This window comes from Canis lupus, chromosome 9, assembly GCF_011100685.1.
Source record: "Canis lupus familiaris isolate Mischka breed German Shepherd chromosome 9, alternate assembly UU_Cfam_GSD_1.0, whole genome shotgun sequence".
NCBI classification, from domain to species: domain Eukaryota; kingdom Metazoa; phylum Chordata; class Mammalia; order Carnivora; family Canidae; genus Canis; species Canis lupus.
In genome coordinates this window covers 43,076,797-43,095,752 of record NC_049230.1, presented here as the reverse complement: position 1 = coordinate 43,095,752, position 18,956 = coordinate 43,076,797, and the positions used below count along the sequence as shown (strand labels likewise).

The window sequence follows — 18,956 nt, the reverse complement described above, 5'->3', positions numbered from 1 at the left end:
AGAAAGAATTCTGTTTGTTGTTTGTCTTTGTCTTTGTTTGTTGACTCTAATGGATAGGAAGAGGGCAGAAAGAAAGGCAGGCATAAAGCCAAAATGATAACCCCCGAATCTAAGAGACAGAATGATGTCAGGGACAGGCAAGGAGGGGCCCTTGAGCATGAAGGAATGCATTGCTGGGCCTGCCCAGGCCAGGCTAGGCCCAGGCCAAACTGGCAGGAGCTGGGGTGCCCTTGTGGTGAGGGAGGCTAGCACAGTCACTTTAGTGATGGCTGAGGGCCTGCATCTTGCTGCCCCTATGACCCCCAGAGGTGCCCCGCAATGACACATGTCCGGAGCTGCCTGAGATCCCCAATGGCTGGAAGAGCCCATCTCAGCCTGAGCTGGTACATGGCACTGTCGTCACTTACCAGTGCTACCCTGGCTACCAGGTGGTAGGGTCCAGTGTCCTCATGTGCCAGTGGGACCTAACCTGGAGCGAGGACCTGCCCTCCTGCCAGAAAGGTGAGTGTACCTGTTCTCCACATTCCCCTCTTCAATGCAAGATACAAGGCTCTCTCCTGGATTCTGAACCAGACTTCAGCTGTTGCCAGCTAGTACCCTTGAACTTCCTCCCCCTTTCATAGCCTAAGTTTTCTCATCTATGAAATGGGGATAGTACCTTTTCAAAGGGTTATCCACCAAGCATTTCAAATATTTCCTTCCTGATGGATGGCCAGTGTTTGTTGACTCTAATGGATAGGAAGAGGGCAGCCCGGGTGGCTCAGCGGTTTAGCGCCGCCTTCAGCCCAGGGTGTGATCCTGAAGGCCCGGGATAGAGTCCCACGTTGGGCTCCCTGCATGGAGCCTGCTTCTCCCTCTGCCTATGTCTCTGCCTCTCTCTGTGTGTCTCTCATGAATAAATAAATATTTTTTTAAAATAAAAAAAAATGGATAAGAAGGGGACAGATGAGGGATGCACCAGCAAGATGGCAGGGACAGATAAATAGGCACCACAGCCACATATCATGAAGATATTGGCTGGCTTGGAACAAAGCCAGGGTGGACTGGCTTCTGTTGAGTTCTATCTGGGCTACTTTCTCCCATTACCCCCCTACCCATAGTGACTTCTTGCCATGACCCTGGGGACGTGGAGCACAGCCGACGTCTCATATCTAGCCCCAAATTTCCTGTGGGGGCCACCGTGCAGTATATCTGCGACCAGGGTTTTGTACTGACTGGTAGTGCCATCCTCACCTGCCATGACCGTCAAGCAAGCAGCCCCAAGTGGAGCGACCGGGCCCCCAAATGTCTCCGTAAGTGTCAAATGGTTATGAGGGGAAGATTCTGGTAGGAGACAAAAGATGCCACCTCTGGAGACTAGAGGCCTGGCACCCTCACTGGGCTCTGCCTGCTTTGCAGTAGAACAGCTCAAGCCATGCCACGGCCTCAGCGCCCCTGAGAATGGTGCCCACAGTCCTGAGAAGCGGCTACACCCAGCTGGGGCGACTGTCCACTTCTCATGCGCCCCTGGCTACGTGCTGAAGGGCCAGGCCAGCATCAAATGTGTGCCCGGGCACCCTTCACATTGGAGTGACCCCCCACCCATCTGTAGGGCTGGTGAGTGTTTTGCCACCCTCAGAACTCCTGTCTGTCCCCGGGCGCCTGGGTGGCGCAGTTGGTTGAGTGTCTGACTCTTGGTTTTGGCTCGGGTCATGATCTCATGGTTGTGGGATCAGGCCCCATGTTGGACTCTGAGCTCAGCTTGGAGTCTGCTTACAATTCTCTTTCCCTCTCCCTCTGCCCCTTCCCATTCATGTGTGCATGCTCTCTCTCTCTCTCTCTCTCTCTCTCAAATAAATAAATAAATCTTAAAAAAAAAAAAAAACTTCCTGCCAGTCCTACAGGGCTGCTCTAGCAAAGACGCCAAATATTGAGAACCAGAACCCCCTGCCCACATGCCCTTCGTGTTACCCTTAGTCTCCCCAGTCTTTGCCAGATCTTTCTGATCTGGTGACACCAAGACAAATGCTGGGGTAGACTCTCCTTGGACAAATCCATCCCATGATCAGTCTACTCCCTGCCTTAGTGGTTGGCCCATTGGTCTCACCTCTGCCCTTGGCCCTCCCCTCTTGTTCCAGCCTCTCTGGATGGGTTCTACAGCGGCCGCAGCCTGGATGGTGAGCCCCCCCCTTGAGGGCCAGGGAAATAGTCTCCCTGGCCCTGGCTCTCACAGCTCCCAGGCCATGGGTTCCCCAAGAAGGGAGGGCAGAGAAAGAGAGAGGTCTGGGACCAGCAGAGCAAAAGTTAGAAGCTAGAGGGAGCTGCTTACCCGGATTCTCCTGGGCAGAGGTTAGGGCAGATATGGGCTCTGGATCATAGGGACTTCTCCCCCAATCCCATCCACTGTGTTTTCAGTTGCCAAGGCACCTGCTGCTTCCAGCACCCTGGATGTTGCCCACGTTGCAGCCGCCATTTTCTTGCCACTGGTGGTGATGGCGCTCTTGGTAGGAGGTGTGTACCTCTACTTCTCTAGGTGAGTCTGGTTTCCCTTCCTGCCCTATATACCCAACTCACTCCTGCCCAGCACTTCTGACTCACAGGCTTCTCTGTCCCACAGGCTCCAGGGGAAAAGCCCCCTGCGGCTGCCCCGGACACGACCCCGTCCCTATGACCGCATTACTGTGGAGTCAGAATTTGACAATCCAACTTATGAGATTGGAGTAAGTGCCCATGCCATTCTTTGCACCCTTTCAGAGGATCTAATTCTATTCTCCCTTGGGCAGGTACCCCTGAGGGTCCCTCCAAGCCCCCTCACTCTTTCCCTTTTCCTTGGGCAGGTGGATTATGGGCCGGCAAATCTTATACAAGTTTCCAACTCCCAGCAGTCTCTTTACTTTGCAGGAGACGAAAGAATATGAAGTCTCCATCTAGATGGGGGCAGCTTGGAGAAGCCAGCTCAACCCAACATCACAGCCCAGCAGCAAAGTTTCCAGCTTCCTGCTGTCCCTACACCTCCTGTACATACCATCTGGGAAGAGACGCCACCAATCCCTCAAGAAGTCGTGCCCTTCCCCACCTGCAATGCCCACCAGGGCCTATATTCTTGGTACCGCTGCCCACATAGGGCCCTTCCTTGGGTTCAAATCAGGGGGCATCTGCCTCTGGGCAGAGCACAGCTGGAGTACATACATCAAGTACCAGCATTCTCCTGACCCTCCTTCATGCCCTGGACCTCTAGCCTGGAATTCACAAGCAGAGGAAGCACACCTCTCTTCAGGTTAACCACCATCCAGGCTAGCATGTGGCACCCTGCAGCAAGGCGAACTTGATGGTGGTGGAGACTGCACCAGGGTGCCCCTCACAGGGCTATCACCAGTGGCCAAAGCTGCTGTCAACAATGACCTCTGGGTAGTCCTGGCATGCTGACATCAGCCCCTCGGGGAGGTCTCTAATCCTTCTCTAAGGCCCCAGGAATGGACAGTTCTGCTTCCTGGAGGCAAAAATTCTAAGGGACCCAAAGGTGTTTAGGGACCCTACCCCACGCTCAGGTTGGGCTTCCCTAGGCACTCATGCTCCACACCAAAGCAGGACACCCCACTGCTGCCCTGGCAGCCCTACATGCCAAGGAGAGGGAGATCTTACCCTAATATCGATCTGGCTTTACAAACATCTTTCCCACTAGTCCTTCCTCCAACCCCAGCCACCTACCAGTCTTCCCTCATGGCCACTGTGTTTTGGGATAAGGGGAATGGGCAGGCACATTCTGGAGAGGAGCGGAGGTCCAAGGGCCCAGAAATTTGGCATGGAACAGGGGGTTAGAGACCCACAGAAGAGACCCAGGAGTTGGCTACAGGCCAGTTTGTACATGTAATGTATTATATGGGGTCTGGGCTCCAGCCAGAGAACAATCTTCTATTTCTGTTGTTTCCTTATTAAAACGGTGTTTTTGGAAAAAAAAAAAAAAAAAGCAATGGCCAGGTAGATGGTGCTTTCTTGGAGGGAAAGGAGGTGGGAAATCAATGGGATGCGGATTTCAAGACCAGAAGGCATGCTGGGTCCACCAATTGATCACTCTGACATTTTATCAAGAATAAGTTACATGCAGGTGCTTCAAAGACTACTGTCCCCACAAGGTCAGTACAACAAATGGCAGGTGAAATAAGATGCCCCAGTGGCTGATCCACAGGGGTTTGGGAGCCCAGGAACCCAACTGCTTACCTACCCGCAATGTTTCCTTTCTTTCTTTTTGCTAGGTCCAGTACTATAGGCCAGCACACTCTCAAGCCCCTCCCCAATGCCACTGTATTGTTGACAAGGCCCAGGAAGCCTGACACCTCTTTTCTCCTTTCTTCCTTCCCCTTCTTTCCCAGCTAGCAAGACTTAGGAAATTGGAATAAGAATTGGAGACTGAACCTCTATAAACATGAGGCCCTAGTCCATCTTGGCCTCAGGGAATATCCAGACTATCAGGAGGAGGGGCAGTGCAGTTTAGGTCAGGGACTTGGCTCCTATTTTAGCAAAAGCCTATCTATGGGCTCCAGAAAGAAGTTGGCTGGAGAGGATCTGTTTAAGTTTGACCTGTTTGGTCACTTATAGCCCCGATGTCTCTTCTCTATGGTTCCCAGCACGTTTTGAGATGAAAGTGCTAGCCCAGCCTTGGCCCCCAGCACACACATCCATGCTTAGAGGTGTGTTCTGTGTGGCTGCTCTCCAGGGTAAGAGCAAGAGACAGGCAATGGAGTTATGGATACTCAGGAGGCAGAAGACAAAATCCCTGAAGGAAATAATGGCAGCAACCAGCACATTCTACTTCCACAGTCTTCCAACAGAGAGGCCTTGATCACTCATGGCTGCCCACCTCCCACTCTACCCATCTTGAAGGCTGGAGAAGCTCCAGTCCATGTAGAGTGCAGTGCCTATATTAACCACAAGAGGTCACTTCAGAAGATATCTGTATCCCACCTGCTAGCTCTCCTCAATCCCCCTTGAGCAACCAGGGCTGGAGCTCTCCAAGGTGGCACATTTCCAAACGCTGAGCTGACCTCCCCTTCCCAAGTTCTAAAGGAAGGTGTGTAGAGTGATTAGTTCCCCTGGCACTTGTCAATAGAGCCAAGTATTATTTCCCTCGTTAACCCACCACCTGTTCCTCTTTTCCACTGCAAATAATGATGTTGATCAAAGCAAAGTCTTACTCACTGGGCACAGGCCAACAGACTATTTATCTGCCCCATAATACTTTCAGGCTGACACGGCAGCACAGTTGGGCCCTGAGCAGTAAGAAGCTAGTGAGAGAGGGCCCATGGCTTCCAACTTCTGAGGGCCTGTGGCATGAAACAAAACCTCAGAAGATGTGAGGTCCGGCCACTTTCATACAACTAGCTCACCCCTACTCTCTCTGATGGTTGCCTCTCTGGTCCATAGCCACTAGGATTTCTTGTTTGCAGAGGCTGGTAGAGGGCAGAAAGCAGCCAATCTAGATGACATCTACATGACAGATAAGGCCCATGACCTTATCATTCTTCCTAGGCACCAAGAGGAACACCAGAAAAGTCAGAAAAACAGAAATATTGAGACCACACACTGACATCCCCACCCTAACTCATCCTCTTCGCTATCCCAAAAGAATATCTGCTGCTGTTGTGAGCAGCAACAACTCCTCACAGTTAACCCGGCATAATGGAGAGTGTCCTGGCCCGGGATTAAAGCTGTTTCATTCACAGGTCTGCCATAAATTCACTATGTGAACCAGGCAAATCATCGCTCCTCCATGCATCTGGAAATGAGATTAACACAGATGGCCTTTAATCCCTTTCTAGTTTTATCCTTCTGCAAATGCTACACCTTAACGATCACAGGTGAGCAAGACACAACTACCTGGCAACAATGCCAACTAAACGCCTAGTGGCAGGCACAGTGATGCCATTCATTCCCTTCTCCACCTCTTCACCTCCAGTCAGGCAAGAGATAACTGGCCATCTCTGAAAGAGATAACAAGGGCAGGGGCGGGCGCCATAAGGGAGGAATTCGGGGTGAGGCCTTCAGACTACAAATCCCAGCATACAGCACAGCATCCCTTCTCAAAACCATCCCTTCCTACCAGGCAAATCTCTTTTCCTCGCGTCCTCCTACCCTACAACGCATAGCATGCACAGGGAACTACGACTCCCACAATCCACCAGATCCCTCGCGATTTTTGATCCCAGGGTGCAATACGCTCCCGTTCGCCCTTTGGACCTCCTGCGCATTGCAAACTGGGAGTTGAAGTCCGCCATAGACAGGTAGCTGGGCGTTGTCAGTGTTACTAACTCTTCGCTGTTGGCTTCCACTGGAGCAGTTCTCAAGGACGGTGACCAAGAGAGGGTAGTAACGGGCAAGCGAAACTCTCCATGGTGTCATCATTACGCAAGGCAGGGATGCTGAGGCTAAAATTAATTCGGGAGCGGGAGGGTAGTGTGAACAGCAGCCATCCAACCCGACACCAAAAGAATAGTTTTCCGTCGCGACGGCTTTTCTTTTCTCTTTATCAATATGGCGTCTAGTTCAGCCACACCTGACGCTGGGAACCAAACGACCCAGTACAATATCTCTAGGAGTGTTGCTGTCACCGACAGCCTACCAGCTCCAGCCAACACCACACCTAACTCCTTCCCGTTGTTGCCTGAGGACCCCAAGGACATGGTAGCCCATATCCCATTACCAAAATGGCGAAAGTAGAAGCATTCTTGTTAGGGCCTGCAGGTGACAATACGCTTGCGCGGAAAGCGGCTGTGGTGTAGGGCGGGAGGGGGCAGCATTCTCAACGCGCCTGCGCAGGAGCAGAGTATTCCTGGTCTATACACAAAACACCAATGGAAGAAAAGCCCCCATGTTCCTGCGGCTGCGCTGTGACCCTTAGGAACTGTCCCAGGCGCCTGCGCGAGACCTCACGTCCCGCCCCCTTATCTCAGTACGCTGGCGCAAGGCAGAAAGGCGGGGCTTCGGCGCTCCAGACGAATGCCAGCGCGGCTGCGCGCTGGGGGGTACCCTCTCACTGCGGCTGCGCGGGAGCCCGGCCGCCGGCTGTCACTGCGGTTGCGCGCGGCGAGCGGCGATCCCGGGGCGCCTGCGCGGGTGGCTTTGCGGGCGCTCGCGGTAAGTTTGCGCCAAGTGCGCGGCAGCCGGGACGCAGACGGCGGCGGCGGCGAGAGGCGGAGCCCGGGGACCACCCCCCATCACCCTCCCCGCAGTCACCTCACGTACCACAACCTCACCTAACCTCTCACCCCCCCTCCGATCCCCCCAACCCCGGGATGGCAGCGCCCGCCAGCCTTCCCGGCCGGACCAGCGGTCGCCAGCGCCGGCTTTAGCCTGTGGGACTAGGCCCCGCCGAGGCCTGACCCCCGGAGCCGGGACCCACCGTGCAGCCAGCCGCCGGGCCGGGGCTGAGGGGCCGCTCCCCCCTCACGGCCCGTGGGGAGGACGCTGCCGTCCCGGGGACAGGGGGCCGGGGGGTGGGGGGGAGCCAGGGCGAGGAAGTCGGGACCCGTGTTGAGGAAAAAGAAGGGGGGCCGGGGTCAGGAGCGCCCCCTCCCCCCGCTTCCCCCCTCCCCCTGGGGTTGGGGGGGCCGGAGCAGAGAGCGCCCAGCCCGGGAGGTGGATGAATGTGGGAGAAAATGGAGACCAAGACGATCGTGTACGACTTGGACACGTCGGGGGGGCTGATGGAGGTAAGAGTGGCCCTCCTCATCCCCTTCCCCCAGCGCCGGGAGGGAACCTCCGCCCTCCGCCCCACAAAGCCGGTCCTGAGCTCACAGCGCAAAAGGGCCGGGGGAGGGGGGGTTCTTTCCCACCCAGACTCTCCCTCCCTTCTTTGCAATTCGAGGGGCTGAGCTCAGCCTCCGAGGACGTTTGCAGCAGTTTCACCTACCCGCCGCCCTGGATTCGCTCTCCCGAGGCACCAACCCACTCCATGTCGATGCACCGGCGGGCCTCCCCACCCCCTTCTCGTCGGCCCCTTTGTGCTTTCCCCAGCACGTCCGGGTACCGGGTTTCAGGCCTCTCCAGAGCCTGGCTTTGGAGTCCCCCACTGTCCATACAAGGAAGTGGCGAGAAGGGAACCGCGCACCCTCTCCCCATCCCCCTACCCTGATCCTCCCCATTTGGAAGAAGCTGTTCTCGTTGTGCTGCAGGAACGCTGTTAGGGTGGGCTCCCCCCGGTTCCGGGGGCTGAGAGGTTCTGGGAGCAGCTTGGATGGGAGGAAGAAGGACAAAAGGGGGGAGAGGGGTGGGTGACGGAGAAGCCTTGCCGGGGGGGCGACGGACCGCCCGGGAGCTCCGAGTATGCACACACGCCGTTTGTATGTGTGTGCAGCAAATCCAAGCTCTGCTGGCTCCCCCCAAGACGGACGAGGCAGAAAAGCGGAGTCGGAAGCCTGAAAAAGAGCCCCGTAGAAGCGGCAGGGCCACCAACCACGACAGCTGCGATAGCTGCAAAGAAGGTGGGGATCTCCTGTGCTGTGACCATTGCCCGGCCGCCTTCCACCTCCAGTGCTGGTAAGGTCTGGGGACCCCTTTGGAGCTCCTTGGCGGACCCCTCTCGGCACATTCCTTCACCCGGCCTACCCTTGGCTGCCGAAAATAACGGGCGCTTGCAGCCGCTAGCTGACTTTCTGCATCGGCTGGGGCGAGCGCCTCCCCGCCCCCAGGTGTCTGCCGGGATCTGGCCGTTTGGGGGGGGGGGGGGGGGGAGGAGCAGCAGTGGGTCCGGACCCCGAGGTGGGGGTTGGGACGAGTGAGGAGAGCCCCATCTGGGATTGGAAGTCTCTGGGTAGCCGGGACAGAGCCGGCAGGGCACGGCCGGCGGTGGCGGGGGAGGAAGGGGAGGAGCTCTGGGCCCTGTGCCTCTCGCTTGCCCGCGCGCCCGCCACCCTCGGGCTCCTGCCGGGCTGGGCTCTCCTGCGGGCGGGTGCGCGGAGCCCTCGGCTGCGGGAGTTGGCCTGGTCCAGACCCGGGAGTCCGGACACCCGGGCGCTTGCGGCTGTGGAAGAAATCATGGAGGGTGTCTCTCGAGTCCGCCTCTCCTCTGCTTCTCTGTTTACAATATGGCGACCTGCCTTTAAATTATATTTTTATTCTCAGCGCCATTTTGGCTGCATATATGATTTGCAAACGTCTCCCGGGGAACGGTGGGGGTAGAAGCTTGGAGTCTTTTCTGCAGAAGCTCCTCAGGGACCAGGGCTAGGATCTCGCCGCTTTGGTCCCCTTTCTCTGGCTCCGCTTGCCCCCTGTTGCCTCTCGGAGCTGCCTCCCTCTCTCCCTCCCCTCCCCGCGCTGCCGCCTCCTAGGAAATCGGGCCGGGTTAGACAATTAAAATTGCCCTTGGGCGCGGATTTCACTTCCCCGCTCCGGATCAGCGAGCCCTTCGTGGCAAAATTCTTTGCTGCCGGGGCAGGATTGTGTGCGGTTAGCTCGGCGAGGGCATTTTTAAGGAGCAGAGAGCTGGAAAGCTGCGCGCTTCCCTCTCCCCCCCCTCCCGCCCCCCTCCCTTACTGAACGCGAGAGGAGGGAAGAGACGGGCGAGAGAGGGAGGGACCTGAGTTGATCGCCCGCTGCGTGATCCTCCTGGCAGCTCAGCCCAGAACAGTCCGGCCAGGAAGAGTTTAAACTCCAGCTTCTGCCTGGAGAAACCATCTCTGCCCTCCACAAAAATCCTGCATCTGAGCAGGGAGTCCAGATTGTGTCGTGTTCTGATGGGTCTTGTTCTGTTGTTCAGCAACAGTTGACTGAAGCAGGCGTTTGTGAAAGCGGGAAAGAGAGGGTCTTCTGTTTGTTCCCACCAGTTTTTGATGTTGCCTTTTTTTTTTTTTTAAGTCCTCTGTTTAAAAAAGAAAAAGTGAAGTTTTCTTTAAGCCCTCTACACTGTTCATTCACATTCCGTCTCTCAGTTTGTGGACTGGTGCCTACTGTATATTTGTACTAATTACAGGTTTTGGAGCACTTATTAGACAGATGACTGATACTGGGCAAATTAAGTCTGTGGTCAGAAGTTAGGTAGGAAGCTCCCATTACCACCCCCCAGATACTTTTGCCCAGGAAGGCACCCCATCTGGGCTCGTAATGTTGCAGGGATGAAAATGGTTATCCTGGAGGAAGCTTTGTTGCTGGTTTTAAATTTTTTATTATGGAGTGACTAATACCAGCAGGAAGGGTCTGTGGTTTTTAGCCTTTGCTTCCTGTAAGGTGTAATCCACCTGGAGAAAATATCTCTGGTCAAGTTTCCTGAGCTGTTCTTGAGCAAGGAATAGATTTGTATCTGGATATGTTATGTTGCTTATCAGTTTTTTCCTGTTGCTTACACTTTTTATTGTGCTTGTTTGATACATATACTGGGACTGAATTGTAGCCACCTTGATTTAAAATGCGGATGTTTCATTCCTAGGATGAAGCTAGTGTGAGTTAACCAAGAATGGTGACCCCTGTGTTGAGAATTTTATAAGCTTTTCATTATCTTCAGTCTCCTGTGTTTAGTAAGGAGATTGTTCATCAGAAACTTCAGGAATGGAAAAAGTGTGCTGTTTTGCCTGGATTTGGGCTTTATAAACTCTAAAACCTAACCTCGGGATCTTCTAATTAGATGAGTGTGAGTCTTGTCAAGTTGTAACAATTAACAGTTTCTACCTCAGCTAAGAGAAGAGGGAGGTACTTGTAGCTGTTTGGTGAGACTCAGGCTTGCCCAGACTGTGCATTTCATTGAATACTTTTCTCTTTCATTTTTTGAAGATGGTGAATGGGAACTGGTAATCAGAGATTTGAGAATCCTAGTAAGTGAGGCAGGGCTTGTTTTACATCTCCAATTCCCTCTTTGAAGAGCCAGTACTGAAGGTACCATTGATTTACCTGAGTTATTACATAAATTACAAAGCATTCTAAATATTGGTACAAAGGCAGGAAGCCTTCTTTCCAATGAGCTTTATTTCACCTTCCTGCCTCCCATTCCACATTCTTTCCAGCACAAGTGAAGTATTTCGTTAACTACCTCCACCAGAGTAGTTAGGTCAAGTAGTTGACTGTCTTAGAAAATTTTGATTTCTGAGTGTCCTGGCTTTAATTCACGCCATTTCTGCTTGCTTGTACCATGTGGGAATGAGTTAGGTGTGGCTATATTTTCTCTTGCTTCCCTTTTTAACTAAGACTGGATTACAGTTGACCCTTCGGCAGTGCTGAGGGCTTAAGGACACCAACCCTCATGCAGCCAAAAATCTAATAACTCTTGATTCTCCAAAAACATAACTACTAATAGCCTATTGTTGACCAGAAGCCTTAACCAGCGACATAAACAGTCAACACCTATTTTGCGTGCTATGTGTATTATACACTGTATTCTTACAACAAAGTATGCTAGAAAAAAAGAAAATGTTAAGAAAGGAAAAAAAAAAAGAAGAAAGAAAAGAAAAGAAAAGAAAAGAAAAGAAAAGAAAAGAAAAGAAAAGAAAAGAAAGGGACACCTGGGTGGCTCAGCGGTTGAGCGTCTGTGTTTGGCTCAGGTCATGATCCCAGGGTCCTGGGATCGAGTGCCACATCGGGCTCCCTGCAAGGAGCCTGCTTCTCCCTCTGCCTATGTCTCTGCCTCTCTCTGTGTGTCTCTCATGAATAAATAAATAAAATCTTTAATTTTTAAAAAAGAAAGAAAATACTAAGGAAATCATAGAAGATACAGTACCATACTATAAAAAAATCCACATAGAAGACCTGCTGTCTAAACTCATGTTTTCCAAGAGTTAGCTGTATTTAGATAGCATAATAATGATGATTTTCTTTAATGTACAGAATATACAAGCATGAAGATGGAGGTTTTGCAAACCCTGTAGATCATAACTAGTTCTGCAAGTCTTCACTCAAAGTTCTCTGAGACAAGTCCTCTTTCAGTCTTTAGTCTGTCTTGCCAGCTTGCCTCACAGTGAATGAGATCTAACAAAATGTTCTAGAAGTGATCCTAGGCAAACTTTACCTCCTGGGCTTAGTGACATAGCCATAACCACAGGGAATTTTTCTAAGATAAACTACTATAGGAAATGATTGGTCAGATAAACTGTTTTAATTGTCTTGTCTTTTCTCAGGGGCCAGTGCTCTTCCCAGTTAGATTGGGAGCCCTGTTTCTGGTTTTTCTGTAATGATCCTTTAGGTGAGGGAATGAATTGTCCTGTGCTCAGCACCATGACCTCACTGAAGAATTAAACTTAAAGAGGTGATTTTTTGTTTTTGTTTAAGTGATAGTGTAATCATTTTATCTGAGTTTAACTGGTTTATCAATTATTCAGAGCGGTGGTAGGGTTTACTAAACTTGCCCCAGGAGAGCTGGAGAGATGTTTTTGAGTGTTTTCTGGTGAACCTGACACCTATCATAATTGTCATGCCATGAGTTGAACTTTCTGAAAATCCTGGTCTCCATGGGTTAGTCCCTAAAAATTGGTTTAAAAAAATTAGAATAACTGGTGGAACCCTAGTTGCCACTGACCCATCTTTCTGTTTGTGAATGGATTGAATTGTTCTCACCAATAAAGTGAACGCCAATAGGCCATGGGCAGTGAAGTTGACTAGAAACTAGATATTTCCCTCTGATTGCTTTCTCTCTCATGGCATTTTGCTCCAAACGGACTGAGGGACCAACACGGTCTGCTTGAGAAGTGAATCTACCTCAGCAGACCTCAGCATGGTTGCTTCCCGTCAGACAGATTTCTGTAGCATTTGCCTCCGCATGTTATATTTGGAATTTTTGGCCGGCTTTCCTCTCTTTGGTGTTGGCAGCAAGATCCAAAATGAGGTTTTCGAAGAATGAGAGTAAAAAGGTCTCTGTGCACAGGCAAAACTAAGCTCAGCTTGGAGTTTTGCATATCTAATTTTCAGTGAGTCATAACAAGAAAGGTTTCACACACAGAGTAGAAAACTGCCTTGCTGAAAATCTTTGCTGTTTGAACTTGTAAGAAGGTGATTTTCCTGATTTTGTTGTGTTTAGCTCCTCATTGGAGTAGTATCAGGCTAGCAATGAATTAAAATACATTTATTGTAATGTTATCTTGTGAATTTGTTTCTAACATTTTAAGTGCTTGGAAACCTAGCACTGAAGATCTGGAGGTGTCAGCATCTGGACTTCCTCCCATCACCCTGCCTCCTCAATAGTAAAATGATTCAACAATAAACAAACCTACTTTGGTTTTATGTATATTTTATTTATTTTTACATTTGCTGCATCACATTGGAATCCAGGTGTGTATTATTGTTTTTAAATGTTCCACTCAAACAGGAAGGGTCCAGTAACATTGAGCTTGAGCTCAATTACACATGCATGCTTTGTAAACTTAATGTGGGGCTCAGGGACTAATTCTTGTGATGCAAGTGCTTTGGTTCAATGATAAAAGGATAATGACTATTTGAAAATAATAATAATAATAATATTTAATAGAATTGTTTACACAAAAATGTGTGACCTAGATGGCTTTGGTTAAGAAAGGAAGCATCAGAAATTTTTTAAAGGGGAAGAGGAGACAATGTTCCTCAAAGGTAAGAGTGTTTGTATGACCTAAGGCAAGTACTTAGTGGTACTGTTGTGGGAAATTTTTCACTTTGGGCCTTTCCCCAAATTAATTACCATACTCAATGAAAAGTAGGATGCTGTTGTAATCTCATTAGTTTCCTGCTACTCCTTATGTATTTTCCTGCTCTCAAAATACTTTACAGATGGGCTCCACTAAAATACTAGGGCCGTTTTGGCCTTCGTAAATGATTAGTGTATTTTTTACGTGTGTAATTGTATAAAGGACATATTTAGGTAGTCTTCACTTATATATGGAGAGGGAATTCATGTTGATCTGTTTTATTTATTTTTTATTTATTTTGTTGATCTGTTTTAAATTCTTAAGTATGTCTCCAAGATAATTTTTTAAGCCAAATCATAAAATAAAGACAAATTGTGTAATTTGAACTGAAAAGGGATCCAAATTGTCCTTGCTGTGCGTTGATGAGACATTGGTTTTTATTAGGCTCTGAATAAAGGACAAGTAATACTCAAAAAAGGACTCAGTGAGTTTCCAAGGTTCACCCTTGTAGGATTTATCAGTACTTCATCCATTTTTATGGCTGAATATTATCCCATGTATGGATATACCACTTTTTTGCTTATCCATTTATCAGTTAATGGGCATTTGGAGTTTTTTCTACTTTTTGCTATTGTGAGTAATGATGCTATGCACATTTTTGTGTGCAGGTTTTGTGTGGGCATCTGTTTTCATTTCTCTTGGTTGTGTACCCAGGAATGGGATTGCTGGGTCATAGAGTAACACATATTTAACCTTTGAAGAACTGCCAGACTCCCAATTTCTCTACATCCTTTCTAACACTTGTTATTGTATGTCTTCTTGATAAAAGCTATCCTATGAGCAGGAAGTGCTATGGTTTTAATTTGCATTTCCCTAATAGCTAATGATACCAAACATCTTTTCATGTGCTTATTAGCCATTTGGATATTTTCTTGGAGAAATGTCTATTTTGATCCTTTGTCCAATTTTAATTGGGTTATTTGGTTTTTTATTACTGAGTTGTAAGAATTATTTATATTCTGGATACCAAGTATTTTGTCAGATGTATGATTTGCAAGTATTTTCTTCTGTGGGTTGTCTTTTTTTTTTTTTTTTTTTTTTTAAGGTTTTATTTATTTATTTGAGAGAGAGAGCAAGAGCACACACAGAGGGAGAGGGAGAATCAGACTCCCTCCTGAGCAGGGAGCCTGATATGGAGTTTAATCCCAGGATCCTGGGATCATGATGTGAGCCGAAGGCAAAAGCTTAACAGGCTGAGCCACCCAGGCGCTCCAGTGTGGGTTGTCTTTTCATTTACCCTTTTTATTTTTTAATTTTTGAGTCTTACCTAGAAGAAAAGTAGTTGATTTAAAGCAAACTTTAATGTCTATGCCTATGTTATCAATGTAATGACAGTGACTAAGGGTTTTCTTCTGTGAACTCCAGTCAGGATGGTATATCTCAGTGGAGAGAACCCTACAATGTGATTTTTTGTGTTTCAGCTTTTCTGAGTGACCCTTCTTAGTAAAGAGTCTAAGGCTGGAAGTTAGCCCTAGAAAAACTATAACAAATCCACCACAATAGAAAATGGCTCAGCGGTTTAGCACCTGCCTTCGGCCCAGAGTGTGATCCTAGAGTCCCAGGATCGAGTCCCACGTCGGGCTCCCTGCATGGAGCCTGCGTCTCCCTCTGCCTGTGTCTGACTCTCTCTCTCTGTGTCTCTCATGAATAAATAAATAAAAATCTTTTTAAAAAAATTTCTGTGTACAGAAATCTCATATTTGTGAGGCTCCTAGTTTAAGGAAGATTTTCATTTTCTCTGTTTGATAGGTTACAGCTTGGAGTGGAAATAACTCCAGATCAATTGAGCTAGCTCTTGAACTCCATTAACAAGAACAAAAATTGTACATTGTAATGAACTCACCTGTTTATATGTGTCTTTATGTAAACCCAGGTAGCAATAAATAGGGAGACAGAGTGCAGAGAATATTTGCCTGAAGGTTTTATATAGTTTATAAAAAGAAACCATCTGTTTTGATGCCCCCCAAGAGGATTTTTGCCACCTAGGAGTGCAGACGTCCTGCTTCTTAACAGAAATGGGTACGTTTTTTCTCCTATAAGTGATAGGACAATAGAAAATAGATGAAGCCGAATGTTTTTTGCTTTTGGTCATGAAGGAAGGGTGTTGAAATCTCTCTCTGAACCTCCTTGTCTCACCCAAGCAGATATACAATTCCTTGGGTGTGTAGTTAAGCAATCTGCCCTAGTAGATTTTGGTTGGGGTTGTGATGGTTGTATTATTATGATAATGCAGCAAGGCTCCTTTAAATGCATTCCTATTTTAAGGTGCCAGAGTTTAAGTCGTGGTGGGGGGTGTTTTCCCACCTCTACTGTGCTCTTCCTTTGACTTAAGATTCCCCAGGGAGTACAAACATGGCCAGCTGCATTGCCATTCAGTGAGTGACACTTATAAGAGCACCTCTGCATAATGCTAGCCTCCCAAGAGACTGGACAGGAGTACATCTGTCGCCCTGCCAGTTTCCTGAAAGAAGAGGACATTGTATTCAGTGCAAGTCCTAGACCAAATTTCAGAAAGGCACTTTGGTATTGCGGATTTGTCACCATGCCCAGGACACATGCACAGGTCACTAGCTGACTGCTTTTCCCATGACTTGAGAGCAGTTAAGAATAAGAAGGTGACTCCTTTTTCTGCCTGCCGTTTATAGATGTCAAAGTTTGCATCCTTTAAGCCTAAACATCTGAATCTAGGTCTCAGCAAATAAGAATAAAGATGAAGTTTTAGCACATTTGTATGGGAGGCAGAAGACACTGAGAGGTACAGTAGACACTGATAAAAAGGAGAAATCATTGCTTTGACGCATCAGCAAAAAAGAACTTGTCTACCACGTAGAGCTGTTGAATTCACAGTAAGCAAATTCCAAGTACACGTTACAGATTGATAAAATTTCAATTAATGTAAAGCTTGACTCATTCAAAAAGCTACTTTCCCTTTTGCAACCATGTACTTAAATGCTCACTAAACTTCTTGAAAGCCAGAGGCTGACCCATTTCCTCTGTTCACTGCTATGCAATTCGTAGCAGTATTACAAATGAGAGACATGCAAAGATAAGCAATGCTTGGGGAACAGAACTGATACCTGGTTCTACCAAGTGGATGGTATCTTTGTTAACACAAACACACGGTGACCATTCCTTTCCCCCTAATTACATTTGTTTCTTATGTGTTAATAGTGTTAGTGTTTAGTCTTTGCCCTTCCCCTGTTTTCTGACAAACTGCAAGATATATCTCCCAGGAAGTGTTTCCCAATCTTGAAAGGACAAAAGACAGTGTAATAGCAGGGCAGGGACTCCATGCCTGAACCTAGCTAGCATCAGACTTTCCTGATTTGGGGTCTGCATGAGGCTCTTTTTGAAATAAGCTTGAGTGAACAAGAGAGGACTCTCTGCAGGGTTTGAATTTAACCATAGCCCAAAGACACCACTTTACCACCAGGCCAGGCCAGAGTGAGGGAACCTCTCAGAATTACTAGCAAGCTTGAGCTTCAGGGTGGAGCCCTGTTTGTAGCAGCACAAACACTTTTATCCAGCTGTGACCCTCAGAGGACTGTTGAATATTATTTTTCTCCTGTCTGCGTTTGTGCAGAGAACAGAGCAGAGAAGCTAATGAAATGCATAGAACTCTTAAGTGATTATAGGCAAGACTCCTCATTACAAAACTGGGTGATGAGGAGCTACTCCTGTTCTTTACACCAGCCCTGGGCTCCTGTGATGAGCTGGGAGCTTTTTAATTCCCACGTTCACTGAACCATCAGAGTTCTCCTGATTCTTGGTTTTAGTGAAGCTCTGGAAACAGTGAAACTCTACAGTGAACTTTTTTGGTTGACATTCATCAATTTTTGGTCAAAGTGCATTATGAAATTTATACTCTTAATCTCATTAAATGTGTCTAAACCTATGACTTTTCCTAGATCTTTCTGTACATAGATTGGCTGTATTCAGCTTTCCTTGATCTTCCTTGCCATGTTTTGAAAGAGCATCTTAAACATAGGGAGAATTCTGTGACCGATTTTGGTCTTTGGATAAACATTGTTTTGCTCTATCATTTTTGTTTTCTTTATCCTTCCTTTGTAGTCCTCATAGTTTTGCCTGGCTTAGACAACACTCAGTCATTCTAGCTTAACTTAGCTCTTATAACACCTAATTCATCAGACATCTTTGGCTGCAGGCTTCAGTTTGTTGGTGTTGAAGTAAGCTGAATGGTAAGAAAAGGATCTGCAGTTTATATAAGTTACAGGAAAGTGATTATGTCCAAGATTTGTATGCTTGCTGCATGTAAGCTTTCCTTAAATTTTACCGCTTGTGTGCACACATTCAGGCCTTTAGGGTGATCATTCTTTGGTTAGAGATCATCTGAAAGAAAAGTGGGCCAAAGGGAAAAAATTATGATGCTCTGTCTCTGAGAAGTCTGTTCACCTCCTAAATAGGTCACAGGGGGTATAACTGGAAGGCTTCAGAAGCCCAAGTCAGCACTTAGCTGTGGCATCAAACCACGATAGCACTGTTTGACAGCATGCCAGGAGATTACTTCAATCATGTAGGTGGGGAGCTTTGAGGTTTATGAGTAAAATGGGGTAGGGGGAAAAGGTAGAAGAGAAGGAGAGAATAGACCCTGTGCTGTTTTGATGCAAATAATAGCATTATTCTCCCCCTCCCCTTTTTTTTTTTAAGAAGACCCTGTCAGAGGAGGGTAAATGAAGCAGAAGTCCTCCTTAGGGAAAAGCAGCTGGGTCCTAAGTAGAAACATCCTCTCTATATTTAGTTGGATTTCAAATAAAGATGTTAGTGTTTTTAGTTTTCCCAGCCCTTATAGAATTTTAGGTCCAGTATCTATAAGATGTAAACTGATCCAGATTTCCATATGCAAAAAAATTTGGGCTGGCTACCTCCTTGTTCTTGATGGTCCACTAAAATTTGGCCAGTGAACAGTACCCAGTTTTCCATATACCTCTGAGACTCTTCTGGAATACACAATTACAACTATTGGTTCTTCTTTCCAAGGAAGAACATTCCCTAGGAACATCAGAAAGTGACTATTGAGGCCAGAATAGTGACTCTTCCAAAAAACAGGTGGGCTCCAGCATCTATCATGAGGTGAATGAATGAAGCTCATTTTTAAAATGTTTGCAGCTAATTTGTTTGCCATTGTGGAGAATCAGGATTGCCAGAATAGCCAGACTAATGATAGATAAGGCCCTGTGGCACCCAGTCTCAGCTTGTAGAGAAGTTAGCAGAGCGAGACACACCTGGTTTAACTGTTGGCGCTCTGCCTTCCCACCCTCCTTTTGCTACACTTAGAACCCTGTTCTCCAGGTGTCCTTCACTGGGAGGATGCCATGAGCCAGCTCT

The 18,956-nt window shown here is 48.0% G+C and overlaps 3 protein-coding genes across 8 annotated transcripts in view; 2 read left to right on the top strand and 1 right to left on the bottom strand.

Annotated features, from left to right (window-relative positions):
- Nucleotides 1-3,951, top strand: part of SEZ6 (seizure related 6 homolog) — a 45,928-nt gene extending 41,977 nt beyond the window's left edge. The window contains exons 11-17 of one of the 5 annotated variants that reach the window (XM_038548295.1): nt 307-501; nt 1,101-1,292; nt 1,402-1,596; nt 2,118-2,156; nt 2,395-2,512; nt 2,597-2,699; nt 2,865-3,951. In XM_038548295.1, the coding sequence (XP_038404223.1) occupies nt 307-501; nt 1,101-1,292; nt 1,402-1,596; nt 2,118-2,156; nt 2,395-2,512; nt 2,597-2,699; nt 2,865-2,897 (875 nt within the window). In that variant the 3' untranslated portion in view covers nt 2,898-3,951. Of the gene's footprint in view, nt 1-306; nt 502-1,100; nt 1,293-1,398; nt 1,597-2,117; nt 2,157-2,394; nt 2,513-2,596; nt 2,700-2,864 lie in introns of all 5 variants that reach the window. The other 4 variants (XM_038548294.1, XM_038548293.1, XM_038548298.1 and 1 more) reach the window with 4 other exon arrangements.
- Nucleotides 1-8,003, bottom strand: part of PIPOX (pipecolic acid and sarcosine oxidase) — a 96,370-nt gene extending 88,367 nt beyond the window's left edge. Inside the window, exon 1 of one of the 2 annotated variants that reach the window (XM_038548304.1) lies at nt 7,886-8,003. The gene's annotated coding sequence lies outside the window, so the exon portion shown is untranslated. Of the gene's footprint in view, nt 1-2,308; nt 2,328-7,885 lie in introns of those variants that run through there. The other variant, XM_038548303.1, reaches the window with a different exon arrangement.
- PHF12 (PHD finger protein 12) overlaps nt 7,504-18,956 on the top strand; it is a 41,974-nt gene continuing 30,521 nt past the window's right edge. Inside the window, exons 1-2 of the mRNA XM_038548291.1 lie at nt 7,504-7,685; nt 8,330-8,511. Coding sequence (XP_038404219.1) covers nt 7,620-7,685; nt 8,330-8,511 — 248 coding nt within the window. The 5' untranslated portion in view covers nt 7,504-7,619. The remainder of the gene's footprint in view (nt 7,686-8,329; nt 8,512-18,956) is intronic.